Below are 27,310 nucleotides of genomic sequence, written 5' to 3'. Positions count from 1 at the left end.
GAATATGTAAACTATACAGCACGTTATGTATGTGGGGTTTTTTTTATTGTTGCCTTGGCACATTTTAAATTGCGGCTATTTGGTGCCAGACTATTTCGACAGACAGACAGACATCAGAAGCGGATCAGGGGGAGGGGTGCAGGGGCCCGCCCCCCCCCCCCCCAATTTTTTTTTTTGCGACAGTTATAATTTTAGTATATATTAAGTTTTTTTTTTTTTATGATCCCCTTCCAAAACTCCCCCAAAGTTCCCTTAGCATCCCGCCTCATGTCATTGGGGACCCCCTAAATGGATTTTCTGGATCCGCCACTGGACATGGTAAGATGAGATGAGACAAGATAAGATAACAAAATATAAGATAAGAAAACATACGATACGGTAAGATAAACATACGATAAGGTAAGATAAACATAAGATAAGGTAAGATAAACATAAGATAAGATAAGATAAACATAAGATACGGTAAGATAAACATAAGATAAGGTAAGATAAACATAAGATAAGGTAAGATAAACATACGATAAGGTAAGATAAACATAAGATAAGGTAAGATAAACATACGATAAGGTAAGATAAACATAAGATAAGGTAAGATAAACATAAGATAACATGGGCGGATCCAGGAAATATTTTTAAGGGGGGACCAAAAAAGAAGGGCACATTGACTCGTCAAAAGGGCACCTTACTACAAGTTTTGATATTTACAATTAATATGAATTCCTACAGTTCTACGTCATAATATACTAGCAATAATGAAGTAAATTGGCGTCACTCGCGTTAGAACCTCAATGGGGCCCCATTGAGACTCAATAACACAGACACATATCTGCAAGCTTGCGCATGTACACGAAAATCTTGATTTCATTTATCTACAATATAATTATTGTTTACTTAAAAAAAAAAAAATTCTACAAACAAAAAGGGCACTTGGACATTTTGAGGGCACTTGAACAATTTGGGGGGGGGGGGACGCGTCCCCCTGGTCCCCCCCCCCTTGGATCCGCCCATGGATAAGGTAAGGTAAGATAAACATAAGATAAGGTAAGATAAACATACGATAAGGTAAGATAAACATAAGATAAGGTAAGATAAACATACGATAAGGTAAGATAAACATAAGATAAGGTAAGATAAACATAAGATAAGGTAAGATAAACACAAGATAAGATAAGGTAAAATAAACATACGATAAGGTAAGATAAACATAAGATAAGGTAAGATAAACATAAGATAAGGTAAGATAAGAAAACATAAGATACGGTAAGATAAACATAAGATAAGGTAAGATAAGAAAACATAAGATAAGGTAAGATAAACACAAGATAAGATAAGGTAAGATAAACATACGATAAGGTAAGATAAACATACGGTAAGGGAAGATAAACACACGATAAGGTAAGATAAACACATGATAAGGTAAGATAAACACAAGATAAGGTAAGATAAACACAAGATAAGGTAAGATAAACACACGATAAGGTAAGATAAACACGATAAGGTAAGATAAACATAAGATAAGGTAAGATAAACACAAGATAAGGTAAGATAAACACAAGATAAGGTAAGATAAACAAAATGTAAGAATAACAAAACATAAGAAAAGATAACATAACATAACATTACTTTAGATAACATAAGGTTAAAAAATAACCCCTAAAAACCCATAAGATAAGAAAACGTCAGATGACATAACATAAAACTTAAGATAATACACATGGACGTATGGGTGGATGTATGGATGGATAGATATATAGAGTAGTTAGAACGTTTACATGAATGGATGATGGATTAATGAATTGATCAATGAAATATATATGATTTCATAAAGTGCTGTCAAATAAAAAACAAAGAACGCCAACCGATCCCCCAACTCCAACCCATCCAACCCCCACCCCCATAAGTCATCATTCAACGTCTAATTAACCCATTTTTAATTTATTTTTATTACCCATCGTCCCAGCCAGTTTCTTGACTCATCGTTTGCTGTATAATATTTACGGAAATAGAATACAGATGAGATGAGACAAATTACGCAAGCTGGCCTGGAAACTACGATATTTATGTCACGTTTTTGTAGTATTCTGTAGTACGCTATTCCTGTTATTGATAGCCTTTTAACCAATCACGTCTCTTTGCAGCGGTTTGACGTCACAGCATAGCCTTCATTGACTACAAGCGTCGGTATTTCGTCAGTACTTCTCGTTTACGTTGTTTTGAGGGAATCAAGCATCAACAATGGCGGAGGTAAGAATTTATTTATTTGTTTCGATTACAGTGATTTATATTTTCATTGACAGATCGTAGGTTGTGGTCGTACTTTTCTCTTAAAATCTCATCGATTTGTGTACGCCGAAGGTGTCGGGCAAGACAAACTGTACAGTTGCAACCAATGAAATCGTCAGAATCCGCCACACCTTCTGGGTCGATACGTACATTAGTACACGTGGTAAAAATGAATGTGTGCAATTAATTTCTATTGATTTTGCTAATAAAAGATGAAACATAACATATAACAAAAAATACGATACATATTTATTTATTTATTAATTCCAGTTTCGTTATATTTCTTTGTTATGTAATTTATATATTCTCTGTGTGGACGGAACAGCGCTTTTATTTACACAAAAAAGGCCAAAGTTCACCGGCCACATCGGTGTGTGTGTAACAACGGCTTTGGAATATTTAAACAAGAAACCCACACAGTACTAACAAAGGTATTTGTGTGCCGGAGTTAACATCTGTGTGAACATGTATAATTTTAGTTATGAACATTTGAAATGTTTACTAGTGTGCCTATAACAAAACATTTCATACACCTGATGCAGAAATAGTAAAAGTATCGCTTAAATCTGATTTGTCCATCCATCCATGTATACTCTCTCGGTCTCGGTCTCGGTCTCTCTCTCTCTCTCTCTCTCTCTCTCTCTCTCTCTCTCTCTCTCTCTCTCTCACATGGAATATATAACATACGTGCGTAAGTACATGTACCCACACAAACACATACATACATACACACATACATACACACACACTTGACATACAGACAGACACACGCGCACACATATTCGTATTTTTATATTTTGAATATCTCTATTGTATGTATGTCTGGTTTTGACTTAAACATACATATATTCAATGACGCACTGGCACAGGGGATATTAAAATCCTTTATTGCCTTCACAAATTTCCGCATGCCGTTACTATTTGAGAAGGTTGATATACGTCTACTAGTATGTCTCTTTCAATTTATTATGATTAAACATTGCATGTTATGTTGCTCCCTACCTCATTAGCCATCTTTATTGGGAACTGGGTCCACTCTATTAACGTGCCCATATCCCGAAGTTTCAGGCACGTCCACCCTGGACTTTGACTCTGACAACGCCAGTGACCAATTCCGGGACAGGAGGGGCCATCTTTATTTTAACCACGTTTACGAGTCTAGGTTATTTATAGGATCGACTATAGTTACCTCTGACCCCATTTTTCGTTTACTTTTCGTGTGTTTTGCTTGACTGCACCCCCATTCATGCCGACGTGACGGGTTGAGGTCTATGACCGCACATAACATGTGTGTCGAGCGAGGCGTCTGGGAGATATTCAAATAACAGGGCGGAGTAGCCTGTGACGCAAACAATAATTATGTAACCATGGTGATAATAAATGTCACCTGGCCAGGTGTCAGGGTGGTTTCCTTCCCTGTCTTTTTGTCGTCTTTTTCTGGAGGAGGGTGGTGGTGGAATTGTTCAGTATTATGATACGCACACACACACATGCACGAACGCGCGCACACGGACTAACGCACACACATGCACGAACGCACGCACACGCGCACCCATAATAAAACATAGCCTGAGTGCTCCGACTGTAAAAGAGCTAGACGGACATTTGGACAGTTATACGTTCTTATTACATTTGGACCAAATGTCCGTCAAGGTTTCTTACAGTCAGAGTACTCGGGCTAATTAAAACACAATGGAATATCGACCAAAGAACCACACTACTAAAATGGGTCCTATAACAGAAAACCGGATTGGAATTACATAAGGGCAGTTCACGAATTAATTAAAACTTTTATTTAAGCCTAGACTTTGCTTTATATATAGCCTATATACAGAGGAAATAAAAGGCAGCGGACAAACTATAGGCGTAATATAATAATTTCGGTGTCTCACCCATAACCACCTGTGCAACAGTCCTTTTTGTGAAAAAAACATTTTGTTTAACGACACCACTAGATCACATTGGTTTATTAATCATCGGCTATTAGGTGTCAGACATTTGTTAATTTTGACATATAGTCTTAGATGAGAAACCCGCTACATGTGTTTTTTCATTAGTAGCAAGGGCTCTTTTATATGCACCATCCCACAGACAGGATAGCACATACCACGTCATTTGATATACAAGTCGTGGTGCACTGGCTGCAACGACCTTTTTATGAAGGAATGAAAATATAGAAAAGTTTTATTTAATAACTCGACACTGTTTGTTTTTTTACGATGTATAGTGTCGATCATAATATTAAGACCCACATCTTGAGAGGAAATTATTTTGTGTCATAGGCCCACTCAGTGGGTAACTCATTTGGATTCGCAGCAAGGAATCTTAAAATTATATGCCTTATCCTACAGACAGGATAGTACATTCCATGTCTTTGGGTTTTTTAATTTTAATTTTAATATTTTTTAATTTTTTTCTTTTTTCTTTTATACCAGTTACATCTTCCGGAACAATAAGTAGCCAAATGGGCCCGGTCGCGCATAAGACGCGGGCTTTGCCATTGGTCTACGTCCCGTCTCTTACAGTAAAGGATATCCTGATAATGTGAAATAGTTTGGACGTATATTAAAGATGGCGGGAAAACGTAATATAAATTAAGTCTGCACACGTGTAGCTAAACAAAGAAAAACGTCCAGCCTAGGCTACACCTTTAGAGGCTTCTGTTGTTGCGTAGTTCACAAAAAAAAAAAAAAAAAAAAAAAAAAAAAAAAAAAAAAAAAAAAAAAAAAAAACCCATGATACCCCATCCCTGAGATTAAAATTCTTTTAATAATGAATGAATGGATGTTTAACGACACTCCAGCACAAAAATAACGATCGGCTATTGGGTGTTAAACAAGCTACGTAGCCTACGTCAGTAGGGCCGTACCCTCATGGGGGGGGGGGGGAGGCAGCCCCCCCCCCCCCCCCCGAGAATCTCACCTTTTTTTTTTTACCAGAAAATAGCATACACATCTCAGGGTTTAATTTATATGTTTCAGTTTTCATTTGTTTATAAAAAGTAGTGCGCCCCCGTCCAGGATTTTTGATCAGGGTACGGCCCTGATCAGTATGATTACTTTAAAGAAGTAATCTTGAAGAGTATGAAAGTGCATTTCAGATTGTTACATTCCAGCCAGTGCCGTGGTATGTGATATCCTGTCTATGTGATAGTGCATATAAAAGATCCCTTGCTAATAATGGAAACACAAGTCGCGTTTTCTCTCTACGACTAGGCCTATATGTCAGAATTACCAAAATTATTATTTGACATCCAATAGCCAATGTTTACTAAATCAGCGTGCTATAACGGAAGGAAATGTTTTATTTAACGACGCACCCAACATATTTTATTTTCGGTTATATGGCGTCGGACATATGGCTAAGGACCACTGTCGCCACTTCATGGGCTACTTTTATGGATTAGCAGCAAGGGAAGGGGTCTTTTATATGCACCATTCCATAGACAGGATATGTGCTACAGTGGTATCGCCAAACAAAACAAACTTTTAAACTTTATTTGGTTTTAAAATGTCTTGTCTTTTTTTTTTCTTTACCTGAATAATACCTTCTTTACTGTTCCCCGAGTGTTTGTCGTGTGACACAAATTACTAACGCAGAAGCGCTGTTATACCGGGTAAGACATGTTACCGTGATTCGCCTCGGAGTTCCGTAATTCGTAATGTTTCCAAGTCGACCGGAAACGAAAGATATTGCACTATAATGCATTCAGCACCATTGTTGTTTCAAGGACACATTGGTCAATGTATATATTCCCAGAGCATGCCGGGAAAGAAAACATGCCACGACGGGAAATGTTTTCCATATGACTGACATACCGACAGGGTTGTAGCTCACAGTGACGAGTATTCGTTATGCTCAATGTGTGTGTGTGTGGGGGGGGGGGGGGGGGGGGGGGGGGGGGCGTGGTTGAGGTGGCGAAGACGTAGTTTAGCGAGTATGTCTCTGAGTGTCTGTAGCACACAGGCACACAAGCATACGAAACGGGGGGAATACAGGGGGACTAATTCCTCCCCTCGTGCTGCAGCAATCCCTCAAATTCATACAAAACAGGGACGTAGGCGGGGGGGGGGGGTCGGACGACCCACCCCGCTGAAGCAAATGGTCCGCTTTCAGAACTAAAACATACAGGTTTATACATATGGAGTTTCTGGTGGTGCAAAAACAAAATTGAAAAACTGTCCACTTGGTTCATATTCGAACCCCTCCAGGTCCAGATCACGCTACGCCGCGAAAATATACTCACGATGGGACCCGGTACCGGGATGCGAACCCAGTATCAGAACCATAAGAGCAATGAGTAAACCGATTATTGAGGCACTTGTGATCCATGGATGCACGACACTGTGCAGGTTCCTAAGCTTAAAGGGACACACCCTAGTTACGGCTATTTGTTAACCATTACGGCGTTGTTTTTCGCTATTAAACCCCATTTTTCACAAATAAAATTGCACTTTACTTACATTTTATTATTTAGGTTACACATTTCCATTCACCTGAAGTGCTTTTTCGTAATCCTGATGTTTGTAAAACCACGAAATGCATTTTTTGCATTTTTTCAAAAGACGTTCTGTCGAGAAAAAACCGTTAAGCAAGCGAGGTCCAGTCTATTTTTAATGTCAAGACGTTGGTAGGCCTATATCACGTGACCGTTATCATTTTGGTTCGGTTTGTTTTCTCGTGCACGGTTCGCGCAATCAACATCCGATTTGTTGTTGTTCATTTGTGAGATTTTTCTTCACAGTTCGTGAACATTTTCAGTAACAATAAAGTTCAGACAAGTAAGTGTCTCAATACAAAACGTTACAAACCCTTAAAACCAATAATTTTGCTAAGTCTTACGATATCTGGAGAGGGGATACAACCAGGACAGAACAGTTGGAACATGTCCAGGATAGGTGAACCGAACGCACCCCAAGTCTGTGAAATTTGTCGTGAAGTAGGCATTGTTGTGCTTCGAGCGACATCTACCGGTGATATCAGAATACTAACTTTCAAAATTATTTCAAGCAATTGGGACATGGGGATTCCCATGGTATTTATCGATATAAAACCTGCTTTTTCACTCCATTTGATAAAAAGTGTGTTACAGGTTTGTAGATTAACCAAATTATAATTTATTTTCGCTGGATGGAACTAGGGTGTGCGGCTTTAAGTTATTAACAACTAGATCTATAGCTTATATGTATAAAAAAAAACAAATATAAGGCTATTATTTTCTAACAAAAAGCTATCCACCCCACCCCCACCCCCCACCCCCCCCAAAAAAAAAAAAAAAAAAAAAATAATAATAATAAACAATAATAATAATAATAATAAAAACCTGAAACTTAAAAAAGAAAGAAGGAAAAATTGAGGAAGAAATAAAACAAATCAACCGATCCCTTTAAAAAAATGTCTGGCGGATCCCAGAATTACGCTATGAAAGGAAAATAAATGCTATGTATTTGTGTATACTTTCGCAACGTCGCGCATTCACAATGAAAACTCGGGGGTGATGCAATCCTGTTTGGCGTTATCCCAGCCTGAGATTATTGATCTTGTACGTCCTGTTGCGCCGAATGTCATGTGACGTCATCAACGGGGGCTTGGCTCGACTGACGATTATGATTGGTCGAGAAAGACACACCCCCGCTTACAAAGTGCAACCGGTACGTCTATTATTTAGCTGTACTCCCACCAGAAAAAAGACTATTAAATATTTATTCGGGAACGTCTTTGAGCTCAAGATAAATTACCATTGGAGATTCGCACGCCGCGTTAACTATTCACTGTCACTACAAAACCCTTAGAGGGACATGTGTGAAGATTTGAATGGAACTATTGAGTTCTTTGCTCTGGCCCATATATCTTTTAATACCTCGTGACGTTTGTTGTCGTAAACGTCAAGACGTTAGGAATACCTGACATTGATTAAACTGGTTGCTACAACTTTTCTTTAGAAAACAGTTTGACCACCAAAAAAAAAAAAAAAAAAAAAAAAATCATTTCAAGAAAAAAAAAAAGGATAGAAACTGTAGGCCAGTAGATACATGTTCAGAAGACAGACGCGAACATTTCGTGGTAGAAGTCACGACCACATCATACCCCCCCCCCCCCCCCCCGACTGTTTTGTGCATAGATACAATTATTATATGCCCGTCATTAATAAATCAATGTGCTCTATTAAATAATCGTGTTGATAAACAAAACAAACTTTAACTTTAAAAAAGTGACCTACATGTACTTTTAATATAGTATGGTGACATCTCAGGGTTTAATTTGTATAGAGTTTCATTTGTTTGTAAAAGGTGGGTCCCCCTAGGATTTTGATCAGGGTACCGCCCTGACATCATTGAAGTGAATCATTGTCCAGGGCCTCTCTTCCTTATCAAAAGTTAAAGTTTGATTTCTTTAACGACACCACTAGAGCATATTGATTTATTTATCATTAGCTTCTTGCATTTTATTCATTTCAACTTATTTTCGTGCTTATATCCAATTAAGGTTCAAGCACGCTGTCCTGGGCACACACCTCAGCTATTTGGGCTGTCTGTCCCGGACAGTGAGTGAGTGGTTAGTGAGAGAGAGAAGAAGGTATAGTGGTCTTACACCTACCCATTGAGTCCTTATGAACTCGCTCTGGGTTGGAGCTTCGTGCATGGGTGCAGTATCATCAGCAGTTGGTCCAAAAAACAAACGGTTAATCCATTTCACATAATTATAATCCAATCCAACAAAAAAAAAAAAGTGTTTTGTTTAACGACACCACTGGAGCACATTGATTAGTTAATCATCGGCTATTGGATGTCAAACACATGGTAATTCTGACTCGTAGTCATCAGAAGAAACCCACTAAATTTTTCCTAATGCAGCAAGGGATCTTTTATATGCACCTTCCCACAGACAGGAAAGCACATACCACAGCCTTTGAGCAGTTGTAGTGCACTGGTTGGAATGATCAATCAAACATAACATGATACATTCATTAGTGTGTTTTGCTTCTGTTTCATATTTCTGATGGGCATATCTTGTTCCTCATCGGTTCTCTTCTTTTTGTTTGGTTGGTTATCTTTTTATTGTTTTATATTCGATTTTACCGGCCTCGGTGGCATCGTGGTTAGGTCATCGGTCTACAGGCTGGTAGGTACTGGCTTCAGATCCCAGTCGAGGCATGGGATTTTTAATCCAGATACCGACTCCAAACCCTGAGTGAGTGCTCCGCAAGGCTCAATGGGTAGGTGTAAACCACTTGCACCGACCAGTGATCCATAACTGGTTCAACAAAGGCCATGGTTTGTGCTATCCTGCCTGTGGGAAGCGCAAATAAAAGATCCCTTGCTGCCTGTCATAAAAGAGTAGCCTATGTGGCGACAACGGATTTTCTCTAAAAAACAGTGTCAGAATAACCATATGTTTGACGTCCAATAGCCGATGATAAGATAACAAATCAATGTGCTCTAGTGGCATCGTTAAATAAAACAAACTTTACTTTTTTTTATATTAGATTTCAATAAATTGATTCCTATTGATCATTCATTTGAGGGGTGGATGGACTTCAAAGGACATGAAATAAAATAAAACCACAAGGTTTATCAGGCACAGATTCAGGCGGGGGGTCCCAAGGGGCCTGGGCCCCGTCCCTATTTTTGGTCAAACAATATATATTACAGAATACACCAAAAATGCAAACTTATCCCGACCACCTGTTAAGGACGTTTAAATTGTGTTTTTAAAAGCAACAACGGCTTTTGGGCCCCCTCTGTTAAAAAATCCTGGATCTGCACCTGTTTATTAAATAGACTGAATCTGATTTGTAATACACACTCCAGGGAGGGTCAAATCCAGTTTGCTGGGTAACCTATGAATTGCATGATTATTTTTGTGGTCTCCTTGTTTTACTAGCTAGCATTTTTATCCATTTGATTATTGCATGCAAATCTAAAAATAGTTTGGTAATAGATTACGTAGTAGAATTGATGAAAGTAAAATGCAAACAAATGAGCCACTGGTGTAGGAAATGGGAGGGGGGGGAATATGCCCCCCACTTTTCAGATATTTTGCTTTATATTTGCTTTATAATAGTGTAAAAGTGTGTAAATATAAAATTGTGCCCCCCTCACTTTTTGGCACCTTCCTACGCCACTGAGCATTACCATATTTGATTGATGCCTAATATTTAATCATCGCAGGTGCATATGCAAAGGGGTGGGGGTTGTGAGATGGGGTTGAAACTTCCCATCTTAAAGCCAGTTTTTTTTTTCCAATATATTTTCTGTGAAACATAACCTGAACACTCTAGAAACTTTACTCGCAGTCTAGACCCTCACCCCCCCTCCCCCCGCCCGTTCATAATTTCCTGTGTGCATGCATGAAAGTTAAAAATTAAAGTTTTATTTTTTTAATGACAGCAATAGAGCACATTGATTTATTAATCATTTATTAATCATTGGTCATTAAACATTTGGTAATTCCAACACATAGTCTTATAGACAGCAAACCAACTACATATTTTCATTAGTAGCAAGGGATATTTTATATGCACCCTGCATGACAACTACAGAATAAGGCAATTAAAGCATACTGCCTATGATATAAAAAGATCACCGGTTAAACATGAATATAATCAAAAGGTTTGAGCATGTACATATATCATATAAACAAGAACATATATTTAATACGTAAGTTTATTTGTAGAAATATTTTATTAGTCGGAAACATCTTACAATGCAGAAAACTCGGTAATGTCCCTTTAAGAGAAACATCTTACAATGCAGCAAACTCGGGAATGTCCCTTTAAGAGAAACATCTTACAATGCAGCAAACTCAGGAATGTCCCTTTAACGTCTAGGGAGGTGTACTGGATGTTTTTTCTAGCACGGCTTTCTGGCATCTTTCTACCAGTTGATTGATATAGAATTAAGTTTCTGTCATAGTTTTTGTTTTGTGTTTCAGGATGAAGTAAAATACACGTTCACGTTGGTATTCAGTGTCACCATCGCAGTGTTCGGAAACTCGTTTTTATACGGATATCAGATAGGAGTTATTAACACACCTGCATCAGTAAGTATAATTACTTAATGTCAGTACTATTTAAATATAATTATACTGTAACAAGTATAATTACTTAATGTCAGTACTATTTAAATATAATTATACTGTAACAATTATAATTACTTAATGTCAGTACTATTTAAATATAATTATACTGTAACAAGTATAATTACTTAATGTCTCTGCTATTTAAATATAATTATACTGTAACAAGTATAATTACTTAATGTCTGCTATTTAAATATAATTATACTGTAACAAGTATAATTACTTAATGTCTCTTCTATTTGAGTATAATTATACTGTAACAAGTATAATTACTTAATGTCAGTACTATTTAAATATAATTATACTGTAACAAGTATAATTACTTAATGTCTCTACTATTTAAATATAATTATACTGTAACAAGTATAATTACTTAATGTCTCTGCTATTTAAATATAATTATACTGTAATAAGTATGATTACTTAATGTCTACTATTTAAATATAATTATACTGTAACAAGTATATTTACTTAATGTCTACTATTTAAATATAATTATACTGTGAAAAGTATAATTACTTAATGTCTCTGCTTTTTAAATATAATTATACTGTACCAAGTATAATTACTTAATGTCAGTACTATTTAAATATAATTATACTGTAACAAGTATACTTACTTAATGTCTCTGCTATTTAAATATAATTATACTGTAACAAGTATACTTACTTAATGTCTCTGCTATTTAAATATAATTATACTGTAACAAGTATACTTACTTAATGTCTCTGCTATTTAAATATAACTATACTGTAACAAGTATACTTACTTAATGTGTCTACTATTTAAATATAACTATACTGTAACAAGTATAATTACTTAATGTCTCTGCTATTTAAGTATAATTATACTGTAACAAGTATAATTACTTAATGTCTCTACTATTTAAGTATAATTATACTGTAACAAGTATAATTACTAGTATTCTATTACTAATTTACTACGATAATTAATTATATTGATAAATACAAATGTATATATTATAAATTATTATATTTATCTCATATAATATTATATGTTAATGTAATATACATTGTGTATTACATAATATATATGGAGAATAACTAGTATCACATCTTATACTATCAAATTCTAATATATATATAGAGAGAATAACTAGTATCACATCTTATACTATCAAATTCTAATATATATATAGAGAGAATAACTAGTATCACATCTTATACTATCAAATTCTAATATATATATATATAGAGAGAATAACTAGTAAAGATAAAAAAAATTTGTTTTGTTTAATGACACCACTAGAGCACATTGATTTATTAATCATCGGCTAGTGGATGTCAAACATGTGGTCATTTTGACTCAGTCATAGAGAGGAAACCCACTACATTTTTTCATTAGTAGCAAGGGATCTTTTATATGCATCATTCCACGACTGGTATATCAAAGGCTGCGGTATGTACTACCCTATCTGTGGGATGGTGCATATAAAAGATCCCTTGCTGCTAATCGAAAAGAGTCACCCATGAAGTGGTTTCCTCTTTCAATATCTGTGTGGTCCTTAACCATTCGTCTGATGCCATATAACTGTAAATAAAATGTGTTGAGTGCGTTGTTAAATAAAAAAATAAAATAAAAAATGTAATAGATTATTATACAAGCTTGTGTGTTGTATTGATTTTACTAAATGAGTTGTCAGGATTCTTATATTGCCCAAGTGAGACAAGGGTATCACATGAATCCTGACATGAGTTTCATAAAATCAGTACGATTCACACATGATTGTAATAATTTTTTTATTATCCATAGCTTAGCTTAGTAACTTGTTTAATGTGTCCATATACCACTAGGGTTTCGAACACGCCTATCCCGAGTCCGGCCTCCGATAGGATCCATATCATCAATAATAATTTTTATTTTATGCATAGGATAATAAGGATTTTTTCAAAATGTTTGAAACATAACTAGAAGGAGACAACGAAATGATGTCTTTTCCGAAATTACTTCATTTTGGTAAGTGATTACGCAGAAATAAGACTGGGGAAGCCACATTATGTGGTGACGTCGCTTCCCAAAATGACGACGATATTTGTTGATTACATGAAATCGTTATGACACACGTATGTCGTACTGGTTATATTTCCCTTTATACATTGAACTATGTGGATAATAAACAGTTTTGCATCCCAACTAAGTACTATATTTTTATTTCCAGCTTATTAAAGCTTTCTACAATGAGACATACTACGAACGGAATGGCGGCAACTGGACTTCCATGCAGAAATATGATGTTTACATTACCGAGGTCACCGCAGCGAATCAGACGGACAATTCTACGAATAAGAAACCCGACGATGCCTACAAGACTCCGGCAGAGTTTGGCGTGGACACCGACAAACTGCTCAAGCCGTGGGAGCTGGAGTTGCTGTGGTCAAGCACCGTCGCTGCGTTCGTCTTGTTCGGAATGATCGGGGCGTTTCTGTCAGCAAAATTAGCGGACATCGCCGGAAGGTAATTTTAGGATGTTAATACAAACATTTATCTTCTTTTCCGAATGATCGGGGCGTTTCTGTCAGCAAAATTAGCTGACGTCGCAGGAAGGTAAATTTTAGGATGTTAATACAAGCATTTGGTTTTTTTCGGAATGATCGGGGCATTTTTGTCAGCAAAATTTTAAAACTATTTAATTTATTTTTATTATTATTATTTTTTTAATTTAATTAAAAAAAAAAAAAAAAAATTGTTTTAATTAATTTTTTTCGTGAAATGCCACATTTACAGATCATACTGTGTATCCATATGCGGTGGCTATACAGTGGATTAATAATTTGTTTTGTTCGGAATAATCAGGTGTTTCTGTCGGCAAAATTAGCTGACGTTGCTGGAAGGCATGTTTAGGACGTTAATACACTGTCAAGAGTTCATCTTTTTCGGAATGATTGGGGCGTTTCTATTGACATTGCTAGAATGTAATTTTAGGATGTTAAAACAAGCGTTTGTCTTCTTTTTGGAATGATCAGGGCATTAAAATTAGCTGACATCACTGGAAAGTAATTTTAGGATGTTAATACAAGCATTTGTCTTCTTTTCTGAATGATCGGGGTGTTTCTGTCAGCAAAATTAGCTGACATCACTGGAAGGTAGGCTACATGTAATTTTAGGATGTTAACACAAGCATTTGTCTTCTTTTCCAAATGATCGGGGCATTTCTGTCAGAAACGGTGATAAATAAATCAATGTGCTCTATAGTGGTTAAACAAAACAAACTTTAACATTTGTTAAAACTTTACTGTCATGGCATTGTTGCATTTCCAAAATTAGCCTGTACATAGAGGATACTCCCCGCATGTTTTGTGCTATCATAATTTATCAGCATGAGTTGATAAAAGTATGAAACCCAAGGCTTGCCAAGGATTTTATACTTTTATCAATGAGTGCTGATAAATTATGATATCACAAGACACGAGGGGGGTATACTTTTTATCATCCATTATCATTCTTTTCATTTGCGACAGTTGTAAACAATGTCAGTAATGTGGGTTGAATGATAGACTCATTAACTAGCAGAACGGCAGTGGCGTGACGTCACTAATGGTACGTTTAGCGCTGAAACAAATACAGTGACGTAACAAAACATTGTCTTGTGATTAAAATTTGACCAATCACGATTATAAGAAGCGATATCTCCTGGCACTATAATTTGCGATATCTCCTACAAAAGCCTTTAATGGATAATAAATTGAAAATACTCGTAATAATAATTTTATAGACCCTGCAATTGTGGATTTAGCTATGTGACCATGACCTCTGTGATGGGACGTAACCCAGTGGTGAAGCACTTGAATCATTCCCCGTCGGTGGACCAATTGGGTTATTTCTCGTTCCAGCCAGTGCACCGTGACCGGTATATCAAAGGCCATGGTATGTGCTGTCTTGTCTGTGGGATGGTGCATATAAAAAACCCTTGCTACTAATGGAAAAATGTAGCGGGATACCAGGGTTTTCTCTCTAAGACTATATGTCAAAATTACCAAATGTTTAGCTTCCAATAGCCAATGATTAATAAATCAATGTGCTCTAGTGGTGTCATTAAACCAAAAAAATATTTTTGCTACTAATGGCAAAAATGTAGCGGGATACCAGGGTTTTCTCTCTAAGACTATATGTCAAAATTACCAAATGTTTAGCATCCAATAGCTGATGATTAATAAATCAATGTGCTCTAGTGGTGTCATTAAACAAAAAAATTTTGTTGTTGAAACTATACTGTCATGGCATTGTTGCATCTACAAAATTAGCCTGCACATTGAAAACACTAGTACGATAACAATAATTTTGTAGACCCTGCAATTGTGGATTTATCTACATGACCTTGACCTTTATTTTACTTCCAGGAAGAAGGGCATGCTGATGATCACTGTGATCATGTTTGCTGCGGCTATTTTCGGAGGTATCACGCTGATCACCAAGTCTCCCGAGTGTCTCATCGTGTCCAGAATCCTGGTCGGCTTGCATTCCGGTGAGATTTTAACATATTAAAAATGCGGTATCACAGTTATTGTTTTTTGTTTAACGACACCACTAGAGCACATTGATCTATTAATCATCAGCAGTTGGATGTCAAACATTTGGTAATTATGACTCGTAGTATGCAGTAAGGGATCTTTTATATGCACTATCCCACAGACAGGATAGCACATACCATGGCCTTTGATATACCAGTCGTGGTGCACTGGCTAGAGAGAGAAATAGCCCAATGGGCCCACTGACAAAATATTAAAGATGCAGTATCCTAGTTACAATTTTTTTGTTTTTTGTTTAACGACACCACTAGAGCACATTGATTAATTAATCATTGGCTATTGGATGTCAAACATTTGGTAATTTTGACTCGTAGTCATCAGAGGAAATCCGCTACTTTTTTCCTAATGCAGCAAGGAATCTTTTATATGCACTTTCACACAGACAGGAAAGCACATACCTTTGTCCAGTTGTGGTGCACTGGTTAGAATGAGAAAAACCCAGTCAGCTGAATGGATCCACTGAGGTGGTTAGATCCTACGACGCAAGCACCTCAAGCGAGCACTCAACCAACTGAGATAAATACCCTTCATGCGTGGTCGGTCTAGGATCGATCCCTGTCGGTGGGCACATTGGGCTATTTCTCGTTCCAGCCGGACCACGACCGATATATCAAAGGTTGTGGTATGTGCTATCCTGTCTGTGGGATGGTGCATGTAAAAGATCCCTTGCTACTAATGGAAACACTTGGCCGGTTTCCTCTCTAAGACTAGATGCCAAAATGACCAAACGTTTGACATCCAATAGCCGATGATTACTAGATTAATGTGCTCTAGTGGTGTCGTTAAACAAAAACAAACTTTAGTTTCAAATTAATTTGTGATAAACACAGTCAAACCTGAGTTTAGCAGCCACAAAAGGGAGTATCAAAAAGTGGCCTTTTAAGATAGGTGGCTGCTTAATTCAGGTCAGTTTGTACTATATTAGATGATTTGGGAAAATTAAGACAGATGACTGTATAATACAGGTCAGTTTGTACTATATTAGATGATTTGGATAATTAAGACAGATGGCTGTATAATACAGGTCAGTTTGGACTATATTAGATGATTTGGATAATTAAGACAGGTGGCTGCATAATACTGGTCAATTTGTACTATATTAGAAAACATGGGATAATTAAGACAGGTGGCTGTATAATACAGGTGACTACTAGAGGGTGTTTGTATGTAACTACAAATTAATTAATTTTGCACACATAATATTTTGATAAATAACTCAGGACTATAGATAGAGGATTTGTCATGAGTGTTTTTTAATATGGAAAATATCAATCAATATATATGTTAATCGGTATTTGTCGAGGCTCTGCCACCATCATCTGTGATATGACATCATCACGACTGGCACAAATTAGTTTGACGTCACGCATTTTAACTAAACCTTTGAAAATGTTCCGCTCAGGTACACAGGTCTTGGTTTGTAAGTAAATGACCCATCCACTGCAACACATTACCTAGATGTGCAAGTGCAAGGTGCAAGTTTGCATACCATTATTAACCGGGTTAATGCACTAAAATTATCACATGGGTTTATGACATGAATATCGTGGGTAAGTTATAGGATAAAAATTGTAATGCCCTTACATGCCATGTACTAAAACAAATCTTACTAACTCTGATGCAAATCCACTAACTCTGACACAGGCCAGTGCACCATGACTGGTATATCAAAGGCTGTGGTATGTACTATCCTGTCTGTGGGATGGTGTATATAAAAGATCCTTTGCTACTAATGAAAAAAGGTAGCAGGTTTTCTCTATATATGTTTGACATCCAATAGCCGATGATTAAAAAAAAATCAATGTGCTCTAGTGGTGTCATTAAACAAAACAAACTTTCTTTCATTGGTGTAGTGTTTAAGCCATCACACTTACGGTTGATAGGTACTGGGCTCATCTCCCAGTACTGGCTCTCAGTTTATGTTCTTTAATTTAAATTTATTTTATTTTCAGGTAAGAATACAGAATTCTTTTTACACACATTGTTAAAGGGAGAGACCCTGATTTCAGCCCATGAAAATGCACACTAAGTTTAGTTAATCTACAAACCTGTAAAACATTTGGATAAATTAAGTTACATTTGAATGAAACATGAGTCTGCGACTTTGAAATGATGAAATACCCTCTAAAAATAGACTAAAACTTGACTCCATAACTGTTACTTCTCAGACACACGTGCGTTTTTAAAAATATGAGAAATGCCTTTTGTGATATTAAAATCACCAGCATGACCAAAAACACTTCGAATGTGCGGAAATGGATAAGCTAAACAATAAAATCTAAGTAAAGTATGATTTCAGTTATCAAAAATGGCTCTAATAGTCAAAACTTTGCCTTAGTGTTTAAAAACTAGGGTATGTCCATTTAATGCTAGACAAATGTTTTTAAATTTCATGTGTATTTTTGTTTTTCTTTTTCAGGACTGAATATCAGTTTAGCTCCGTTATATCTGGCCGAGATATCGCCGAAGAAAATCCGTGGAGCAATAGGAACGTGTCACCAGCTCGGGATCACCATTGGGATTCTCTCGTCGCAGATCTTCGGGCTCCCCGTGCTCCTGGGAACCAGTCTCTTGTGGCCCTACCTGTTTGCATTTAACGCATTTCCCTCCCTCGTCTGTCTCATCCTTTTGCCTCTGTGTCCCGAGAGTCCAAGATGGCTGCTCATCAGAAAGGGTGAAGATGAAACTGCTTCAGCATGTGAGTTGTTTCCCTTTAAAAAAACAAAAAAATTATGTGTATTTTTGCGAATGGCTGAGAACCTGTCGAAAATGTTTAGGAATGTATTTCCTGTACTAGAACAGAGTTCGAAAAATGCAGTTTGAGATAAGCTTGAGATTTTCTTTTATCAGTCGCCTTCTGGAGAAGACTTAGAGGATATTAAACGAGCTTCCATTTCGTAACATGTTTATGTCTCGAGTGAAATAATTTTGAATTGTCATGAGCTTTAGCGACTGACAATGAAAATTATTTCTCGAGGGACATAAACATGATACGGAATGGTAGCGAGTTTAATATCTTATTTATTACCCATCAGTGGAGGCTCCAGAAAATCCATTTAGGGGGGCCCCAGTGACATGAGGTGGAATGTTAAGGGAACTTTGGGGGAGGTTTGGATGGGGATTGTAAAAAAAATTAAATTAATATATAATAAAAATATAACTATCGCAAAATTTAGATTGGGGGGGGGCCTGGCCCCCTCCCCTAAATCCGCCTCTGCCCATATCGATCTTAGTTTATATCATTCAAGTTGTATGGTTGACGTTCCTGTAAGGGTGTAGTGCGCTAATGAATGAATGAATGAATGAATGAATGAATGTTTAACGACACCCCAGCACAAAAATACACATCGGCTATTGGGTGTCACAAATGGTAAGTACATGTATATGAAAATATTATTAAGCTATAATCGATGATGTCACGAAGTACCAAGATATTTTAAAACATCATATAGGTTTCATCTCTGTCCTTCTGTCTGTTTTTCCACACATCATTTTCCGGACATTTTTTTTTCCCACAGCTCTAGTGGTATCATTAAACAAAACACACATTAAAAACACTTCCTGAAAAATGCCTTGAGATATTGAGATAAAATGTTGTGTATACAGAACTTTATCATGTACTGTTATACATCAAGTTGATAGGCATACAGGCTTCCATTTTTGTAGTGTGGTATTTTGCTTGAATTAAACAAATATGCCCAAATCTGCAAATGACATTTATTCATATTAGCATTAGTGCCAAACAGCTATATAGGGTTGCAAACGAATCACTACACATTTTCACATGGATTACAACTAATTTTGAGAGTAGAATGATGGAAATACATGGTAAAAAGGTCTCAGGTTAGCACATTTTGCCCGAATATCTCTATAATGTTTTCCCGAATTTGAGGTTTTGCTCCATCACTAGTGGGTCAGTTGCCCCCCTGTCTTGTACGCTTATGATCAAGTTTGACTTTCATGGTTATTTACCTATTTTTGACACAGTTATGACACTGGAACTGGAGATATGATAATTAGTTTTCCCACACATTTTAAAATTATTTTGCCAAATTTAGATAAATATTATTGTATTTTTTTATTTTCAGTACTGAAGAAGTTTCATGGCTATGACATTTGATTTAGATAATTTAGATAAACATTCTCATTGTATTTCTTTATTTTTACTATTAAAGAAGTTCCGTGGCTATGACATTTGTTTTAGAAAATTTAGATAGACAGTTTCGGGGCTATGACAACATTTGTTTGACAAAATTTAAATAAATGTTCTGATTGTTTTTTTATTTTTATTTTCAGTATTGAAGAAGCTCCGTGGCTATGACAACGTTGAAGAAGAGTTGGAGGAGATGCGCTTGGAGGCGAAGACGTCGGGCGGAGTTAGAAACTTCACCCTGAAGGAACTCGTAACGACACCCGAACTGCGAATGCCGACCATCATCGCGTGCGTGTCACAAGTCGCCCAGCAGTGGTCCGGAATTAATGCTGTATGACTTCAGTTTTGTTTTAATTTTTTTCAAAAACTTTAATGAACATGGATCTAATATCTACGATGTTGGAATATTTTTTAAATATATATATACAGGCCCTAATCTTGCTGGCGAAATGAGCGTTTTTCTTTGCCAAAAGTCAGCTCAAGTCGCCAAGTTATTAGCAGTAGTGAGAAATCAAAGTCAGCTCAAGTCGCCAAGTTATTAGCAGTAGTGAGAAATCAAAGTCAGCTCAAGTCGCCAAGTTATTAGCAGTAGTGAGAAATCAAAGTCAGCTCAAGTCGCCAAGTTATTAGCAGTAGTGAGAAATCAAAGTCAGCTCAAGTCGCCAAGTTATTAGCAGTAGTGAGAAATCAAAGTCAGCTCAAGTCGCCAAGTTATTAGCAGTAGTGAGAAATCAAAGTCGCCATAATATTCTGGACCTAATCCGATTTCAAAAACGAAATCACACAACAGATGTCAAGTCAACTTGTTTATTGTCATAGCTCACTTGGCACCTTGTCGCCATATGTCAGACAGTGTTTTCACTTTGCCGCCAAACTGTATCCTCGAGTAACCTGAACCAGCCTATTAAGGGGCGTAGGAAGCCGGTGGGGGGGGGGGGGGGGGGGGGGTGGCATGTGCCCCCCACTTTGTGGGAGCAGCAATGTTTTGTTTTATATATTTATACATGTGTGTATATATATATATATATATATATATATATATATATATATATATATATATATATATAATGTGTGTGTGTTTGTGTGTGTGTGTGTGTGTGTGTGTGCCCCTCCACTTTTTGGCACCTTCCTACGCCAGTGTTGACATGTCATTTTCTGTTGTGAACAGATTAAATACATGTCGTAGTCTAATGTTGACATTCTTCAGATACATCATACACCTGTAAACCGAGTTATTGTTTCTCAAAGAGACACGTGTCACGTAACGTGTTGTGACCAGTCAAGCATTGTTAATCCCCGGCCACATATTTCAGTAAAACTAATTTGAGCTAGGCCCTATTCATGATGATGTCATATTACTGATGGCTGAGAGAACTATCCACATGGTACCCTTCCTTTAAAACCCGGATCATAACGTCCTCTTTAACTACAAATTACCTCCCTTGTTATTTCCTATACTAGGAGAAATAAATTTCCTTCTAATTCGAATCTGAAATGAAAGAAATTACATTTCTGTTTGTTTTTAGGTGATGTCATACTCCTCATTCATCTTTGCACAAGCTCAGGTACCGGATCAGTACATACCGTACGTTATTGTCGGAACTGGAACCATTAACGTCATTTGTACTGTGATTGCTGTAAGTATAACTTTTTTTTTTACATCTACATGTATTTAAAAAAAAAACCCATTTATTGTATTTTTTTTACTTGTTGTTTATTGTACAAGTTTATTTTGTTTAACGACACCACTAGAGCACATTGATTTATTAATCATCGGCTATTGGATGTCAAACATATGGTCATTTTAACACAGTCATAGAAATGAAACCCGCTACATTTTTTCCATTAGCAGCAAATGATGTTTTATATGCACCATCCACAGACAAGATAGCACATACCACAGCCTTTGATATAACAGTCGTTGGCTAGAGCGAGACATTTGTTGTACATGTATGTCTTTTTTTCTATTTGGGGGTGACATAGTCCAGTGGTAAAGCTCTCGCTTGATGCACAGTTGGTCTAGGATCGATCTAACCAGTGCAACATTACTGGTGTATCAAATTGAAATTATTTACAGAAAAAAACAATGTTCATGGATGCTGGGAAGGACTATAGATATAGATATCCATATATTAAACATCAAATAGCTATTGTTTAAAATGTGCCAAGGCTTCATAACACCAACATTCCTCTCCGTTCCTTATTTTCAGGTACCACTGATGGAGAAACTGGGTCGTCGCCCACTTCTAATCTGGCCCATGTGTGTGATGGCAGCGGCGTTTTTACTCATGACCGTCTTCTTAGAACTGCAGTTTGATGTGTCCCTAGCCGTAAGTTGTAACGTTTTAGTGGCCACATCAGTCAAATTAAAGGGGCACTATCTGAGATAACAACAAAATTTTTATTTACACTTAATGTTGGGTACATATTATTTTTATAGACTGGTACATGTTATTTTTATAGACAGGTACGTGTTATTTTTATAGACAAGTACATGTTATTTTTATAGACTGGTACGTGTTATTTTTATAGACATGTACATGTTATTTTTATAGACAGGTACGTGTTATTTTTATAGACTGGTGTATGCTATCTATACAGACTGCTGCATTATGTTTATAGACGGGTACCGATACATGTTATTTTTATAGATGGGTACATGCTATTTTTATGAATGAATGAATGAATGAATGAATGAATGTTTAAGATACCCCAGCACAAAAAATACATCGGCTATTGGGTGTCAAACTATGGTAATATGTTATTTTTATAGACAGGTACATGTGTACATGTTATTTTTATAGACTGGTATATGTTATCTTTACAGACTGCTACATGTTATGTTTATTGATGGGTACCAGTACATGTTATTTTTATAGATGGGTACATGTTATTTGTATAGATGGGTACATGTTATTTTCATAGATGGGTACATGTTATTTTCATAGATGGGTACATGTTATTTGTATAGATGAGTACATGTTATTTGTATAGATGGGTACATGTTATTTTCATAGATGGGTACATGTTATTTGTATAGATGAGTACATGTTATTTGTATAGATGGGTACATGTTATTTTCATAGATGGGTACATGTTATTTGTATAGATGGGTACATGTTATTTGTATAGACTGGAACATGTTATTTTTATAGATGGGTACATGTTATTTGTATAGATGGGTACATGTTATTTGTATAGACTGGAACATGTTATTTGTATAGATGGGTACATGTTATTTGTATAGATGGGTACATGTTATTTGTATAGATGGGTACATGTTATTTGTATAGACTGGAACATGTTATTTTTATAGATGGGTACATGTTATTTGTATAGATGGGTACATGTTATTTGTATAGACTGGTACATGTTATTTGTATAGACTGGAGCATGATGATGATGTATGTCGTTTATTGAAATCATCTGTCTTGCAGGACCATCACACAGCGTTTGCCATGACCTGTATCGTTCTGATGCACATCTACGTCATTGGATTTGCGCTTGGTCTGGGTAAGTTCAGATTCCACACTCAGAGTTCTGTCAGTTGAGTCTGAGATGTACAAAACATTGCGCCTCCTAGTTCGAACAAAATACGCTAATTGTATTGTAAGGATTTACTGAATCCAATCTGCAGCATTAAAAAAACTATTTTGTAATAGATTTTAATTTTTTTTTTTTTTTATCCCAGTGCCCTCTTTCCTTTCTCTCCTTTAAATTCTATCTCATTTCTTTCTGATCTGGCAGCTACTCCTATCTTTCAACTGCTTTCGCTGTCCACCTCCACATCCCAGCTCTTGTCTCTAACCATTTTTAATAGATTGAATATTGTACATTTGAACAGATATCATGTACAGTATTGAGAAAATAATAAATGTGGGCTATTCTGGGAATTCAAAAATCTACTGTGACCCATTCTTTAGTGGGGCGAGACATAGCCCAGTGGTAAAGTGCTCGCTTGGTGCGTGGTCGGTTTGGGATCAATCCCCGTTGGTGGGCCCATTGGGCTATTTCTCGCTCCAGCCAGTGCACCATGACTGGTACATCAAAGGCCGTGGTATGTGCTATCCTGTCTATGGGATGGTGCATATAAAAGATCCCTTGCTGCTAATTGAAAAGAGCAGCCCATGAAGTGGCGACAGCGGATTTCCTCCCTCAATATCTGTGTGGTCCTTAACCATATGTCCGACACCATATAACCATAAATAAAATGCGTTGAGTGCGTCGTTAAATAAACCATTTCCTTCCATTCTTTAGTGAGAATAAAACCCCTCTAATGACAGGTTAAATATAAGAAATTACATGATATGTCGACTATAAATTAATATTGAAGGCCATAATCATGTTCAGGGGTGTGATTATTTTGAGAAATATTTACCATTCACTTATATGACATTTCAAAGACTGCTATTCCATCCCTATCCTTAGTGTTTACACAGATGTTGTTAACAACAAAAGATAATATTTGTTTTGTTTAACAACACCACTAGATCATATTGATTTATTAATCACCGGCTATTGGATATCAAACATTTGGTAATTTTGACATATAGTCTTAGAGAGGAAACCTGCTACATTTTTCCATTAATAGCAAGGGATCTTTTATATACACAATCCCACAAACAGAATAGCACATACCACGGCTTTTGATATACCCGTCGTGGTGCACTGACTGGGATGAGAAATAGCCCAGTGATCTGATCGACAGGGATCAATCCTCGACGGACCGCACATCAATCGAGTGCATTACCACTGGGCTATGTCCTACCCCTGTTAAGAAGACCATTCCATTCTTGCCATGATCGTCAAAAACAGGACGTCAAACCCTGCAGGGTCAGGGTAAGCTTTTAACATGCATATATATACCACGAGAGTTTCACGCACGCCTATCATGGGCTTAATCTCTGACTTCGCCAGCGACTAAGTCCAGGACAGGGACGTCAACCCCTGCAATTAAGAAATGTCCACGGCAGAAAAACATGCCATGAAAAAATTCCTAATATAGTTCACAGCAAAAAAAGTACTGTGGACAATGAAAAACTCCACAGCATTGCCAATTGCCGTGGGAAACTGCAGGGGTTGGGATGTAGCCTCATTGGTCTAGGATCAATCCTTGTGTCGGCTATTTCTCATACCAGCCAGTGATCTACACCTGGTGTAACAAAGGCAGTGGTATATACATGTATGTACTATCTTTTCTGTGGGGTGGTACATATAAAAGATTCCTTGCTGCAAATTAAAAAGAGTAGCTCATGAAGTGTTGGCAGTGGGTTTCCTCTCCCATTATCTGTATGGTCCTTAACCATGTAGCCATAAATAAAAATGCAGAATTAATATAAAAGATTTCTTGCAAAAATAACAGAGTTGCAGGATAAAAAGAACCAATTAATGACATAGGATATTGGCTTTATCCTGTTCAGGCCGAATGGGAAATTCCACTCGGCAAGCCTCACAAAAATCTCCTATTCCAGGTTAAAGCCGATATCCTATGTCATTATATATAACTAGTTATTCTCTATGTAACCTAAACAACTGTTCTCGACATATTTCGATGCCTGCCTGTGTTTCTATAAATGGAAATGTTTCTTCTTTGTTTCAGGACCAATCCCGTTCATCGTCGTGTCGGAAATCTTCCGCCAGGAGGCTCGAGCGGCCGCCATGAGTCTGTCCCTGGCCTTTAACTGGATCTGCAACTTCATTCTCATGTTGACCTTCCCCTTCCTCAAGGTCAGTTGACACAATGGCCAGTGTTAAAACCACTGAGCCTAATATTTTGTGAATGTAAAATATTAAGAAGACTAAAAATAGCATTTTTGCATGCATTTCATTTTCACTTATTTCCGTGCTTATATCCAATTAAGATTCAAGCATGCTGTCCTGGGCACACATACACCTCAGCTATTTGGGCTGTCTGTCCAGGACAGTGGGTTAGTGGTTAGTTGTTAGTTGTTAGTGAGCGAAAAGTCAGTGTAGTGGTCTTAGACCGATATCCATTGGGTCGTTAAAACTCTCGCTTGGTGGGAGCCGGTACAGAGCTCTGAACCCAGTACCTACCTGTCTTATATCCGATGGCTTAACCACGACACCACCGAGTACGTAGGTAACAAGTTCTTATGTTCGAGCCGTGGAAATTGAAAATGAAAATTCTTAATTTTATATAAAACAACAAGTGTCTGGTTGAATCACGATCTTCACATTGAACCGTTAATTCAGGTGCATGTGCAGGAATTTATGCTTGGGGGGTCTAGACTGTGGCAAGGAAAGTTTATAGAGGGGTTGAATGATGCTCTGCAATAAAATATATTAAATAAAAAAACATTTGCTTGATTTGGGGGTGGGGGGTTAACCCCGAAACCTCCTCCACATGCCTGGGATTTATAACTCAGTTAAATTTCAGAAATAAAAAACTGCCACCTTTTCATTGAACCATTATTAAAACTGTCTCTTGGTGGGAGTCTGGACTAGGATTTGAACCCAATACATGTACCTACCAGCTGTAACCACAAGTTAACATCTTTTTTTTTCTTTCTCTTTTTTCAGGATGGGCTTGGTGCTTACACATATCTCCTGTTCACGGCCATCTTGGTAGGTGCCATAGCATTCATATTTTTCTTCGTTCCTGAAACCAAGAACAAAACGTTTGACGAAATCGCTGCCTCCATCGCCTTTGGCCGGGCTCGTGGTCAGACGAAGAATTACAAGTTTGACGAAAATGACGAAACCACACCCATGGATAACAGCAAAGTTTGAGAAGCTAAATGTTCTCAGGATGGTCATTACTAAGTTATTTCTACCTACGGTTACTTTTGGGGAAATGGTACATTTTGTAGAACTGTTTGGGTTCACAGTTTGTGGTGAAAACAAGGCTTGAGTGTATCTCTTTACAACTGGTGATACTGTTTGGAAAAGGTGAAAACAAAATAGAAAGAGATAGGGATTTCGATTAAAGTTTATAGAGTGGATTTTTTTGGGGTTTTTGAGATTGAAGTACTGTAAAGGATATATTTATGGTAGACAGCTAAATTTGTGCATTTGGATGGGAAAAGTCCTAGTTTTATACACTTGCGAGTTTTGAGTAATGTCAAATTGATATGGTATAGTATTAACAAAACCAAAAAGGGTTAATTCAATATTATCATTATTGGACACAAACAAATAAATATTTAGTAGTTAAATTATTTTAAAACAACTGATGATTAAATGTTTTTTTAAATACTCTGTATTATGAAATGAAGAAGTTTGTTTT

The 27,310-nt window shown here is 36.8% G+C and overlaps 1 protein-coding gene across 3 annotated transcripts in view; it reads left to right on the top strand.

Moving 5' to 3' along the window:
- Positions 1-27,310, top strand: part of LOC121390411 (solute carrier family 2, facilitated glucose transporter member 5-like) — a 59,232-nt gene extending 31,922 nt beyond the window's left edge. For 2 of the 3 annotated variants that reach the window (XM_041522215.1, XM_041522216.1), the window contains exons 2-12: positions 2,139-2,244; positions 11,218-11,325; positions 13,544-13,839; positions 15,723-15,847; positions 18,331-18,609; positions 20,208-20,395; positions 21,591-21,701; positions 22,275-22,394; positions 23,502-23,577; positions 25,664-25,791; positions 26,605-27,310. In XM_041522215.1, the coding sequence (XP_041378149.1) occupies positions 2,236-2,244; positions 11,218-11,325; positions 13,544-13,839; positions 15,723-15,847; positions 18,331-18,609; positions 20,208-20,395; positions 21,591-21,701; positions 22,275-22,394; positions 23,502-23,577; positions 25,664-25,791; positions 26,605-26,814 (1,650 nt within the window). In that variant the 5' untranslated portion in view covers positions 2,139-2,235 and the 3' untranslated portion in view covers positions 26,815-27,310. Of the gene's footprint in view, positions 1-1,848; positions 2,245-11,217; positions 11,326-13,543; positions 13,840-15,722; positions 15,848-18,330; positions 18,610-20,207; positions 20,396-21,590; positions 21,702-22,274; positions 22,395-23,501; positions 23,578-25,663; positions 25,792-26,604 lie in introns of those variants that run through there. The other variant, XM_041522217.1, reaches the window with a different exon arrangement.

This window comes from Gigantopelta aegis, chromosome 15 (assembly GCF_016097555.1).
Source record: "Gigantopelta aegis isolate Gae_Host chromosome 15, Gae_host_genome, whole genome shotgun sequence".
In the NCBI taxonomy this organism is placed as follows: domain Eukaryota; kingdom Metazoa; phylum Mollusca; class Gastropoda; order Neomphalida; family Peltospiridae; genus Gigantopelta; species Gigantopelta aegis.
The sequence above is the reverse complement of the archived record's forward strand: the minus strand, read 5'-3'. Positions and strand labels throughout refer to the sequence as shown.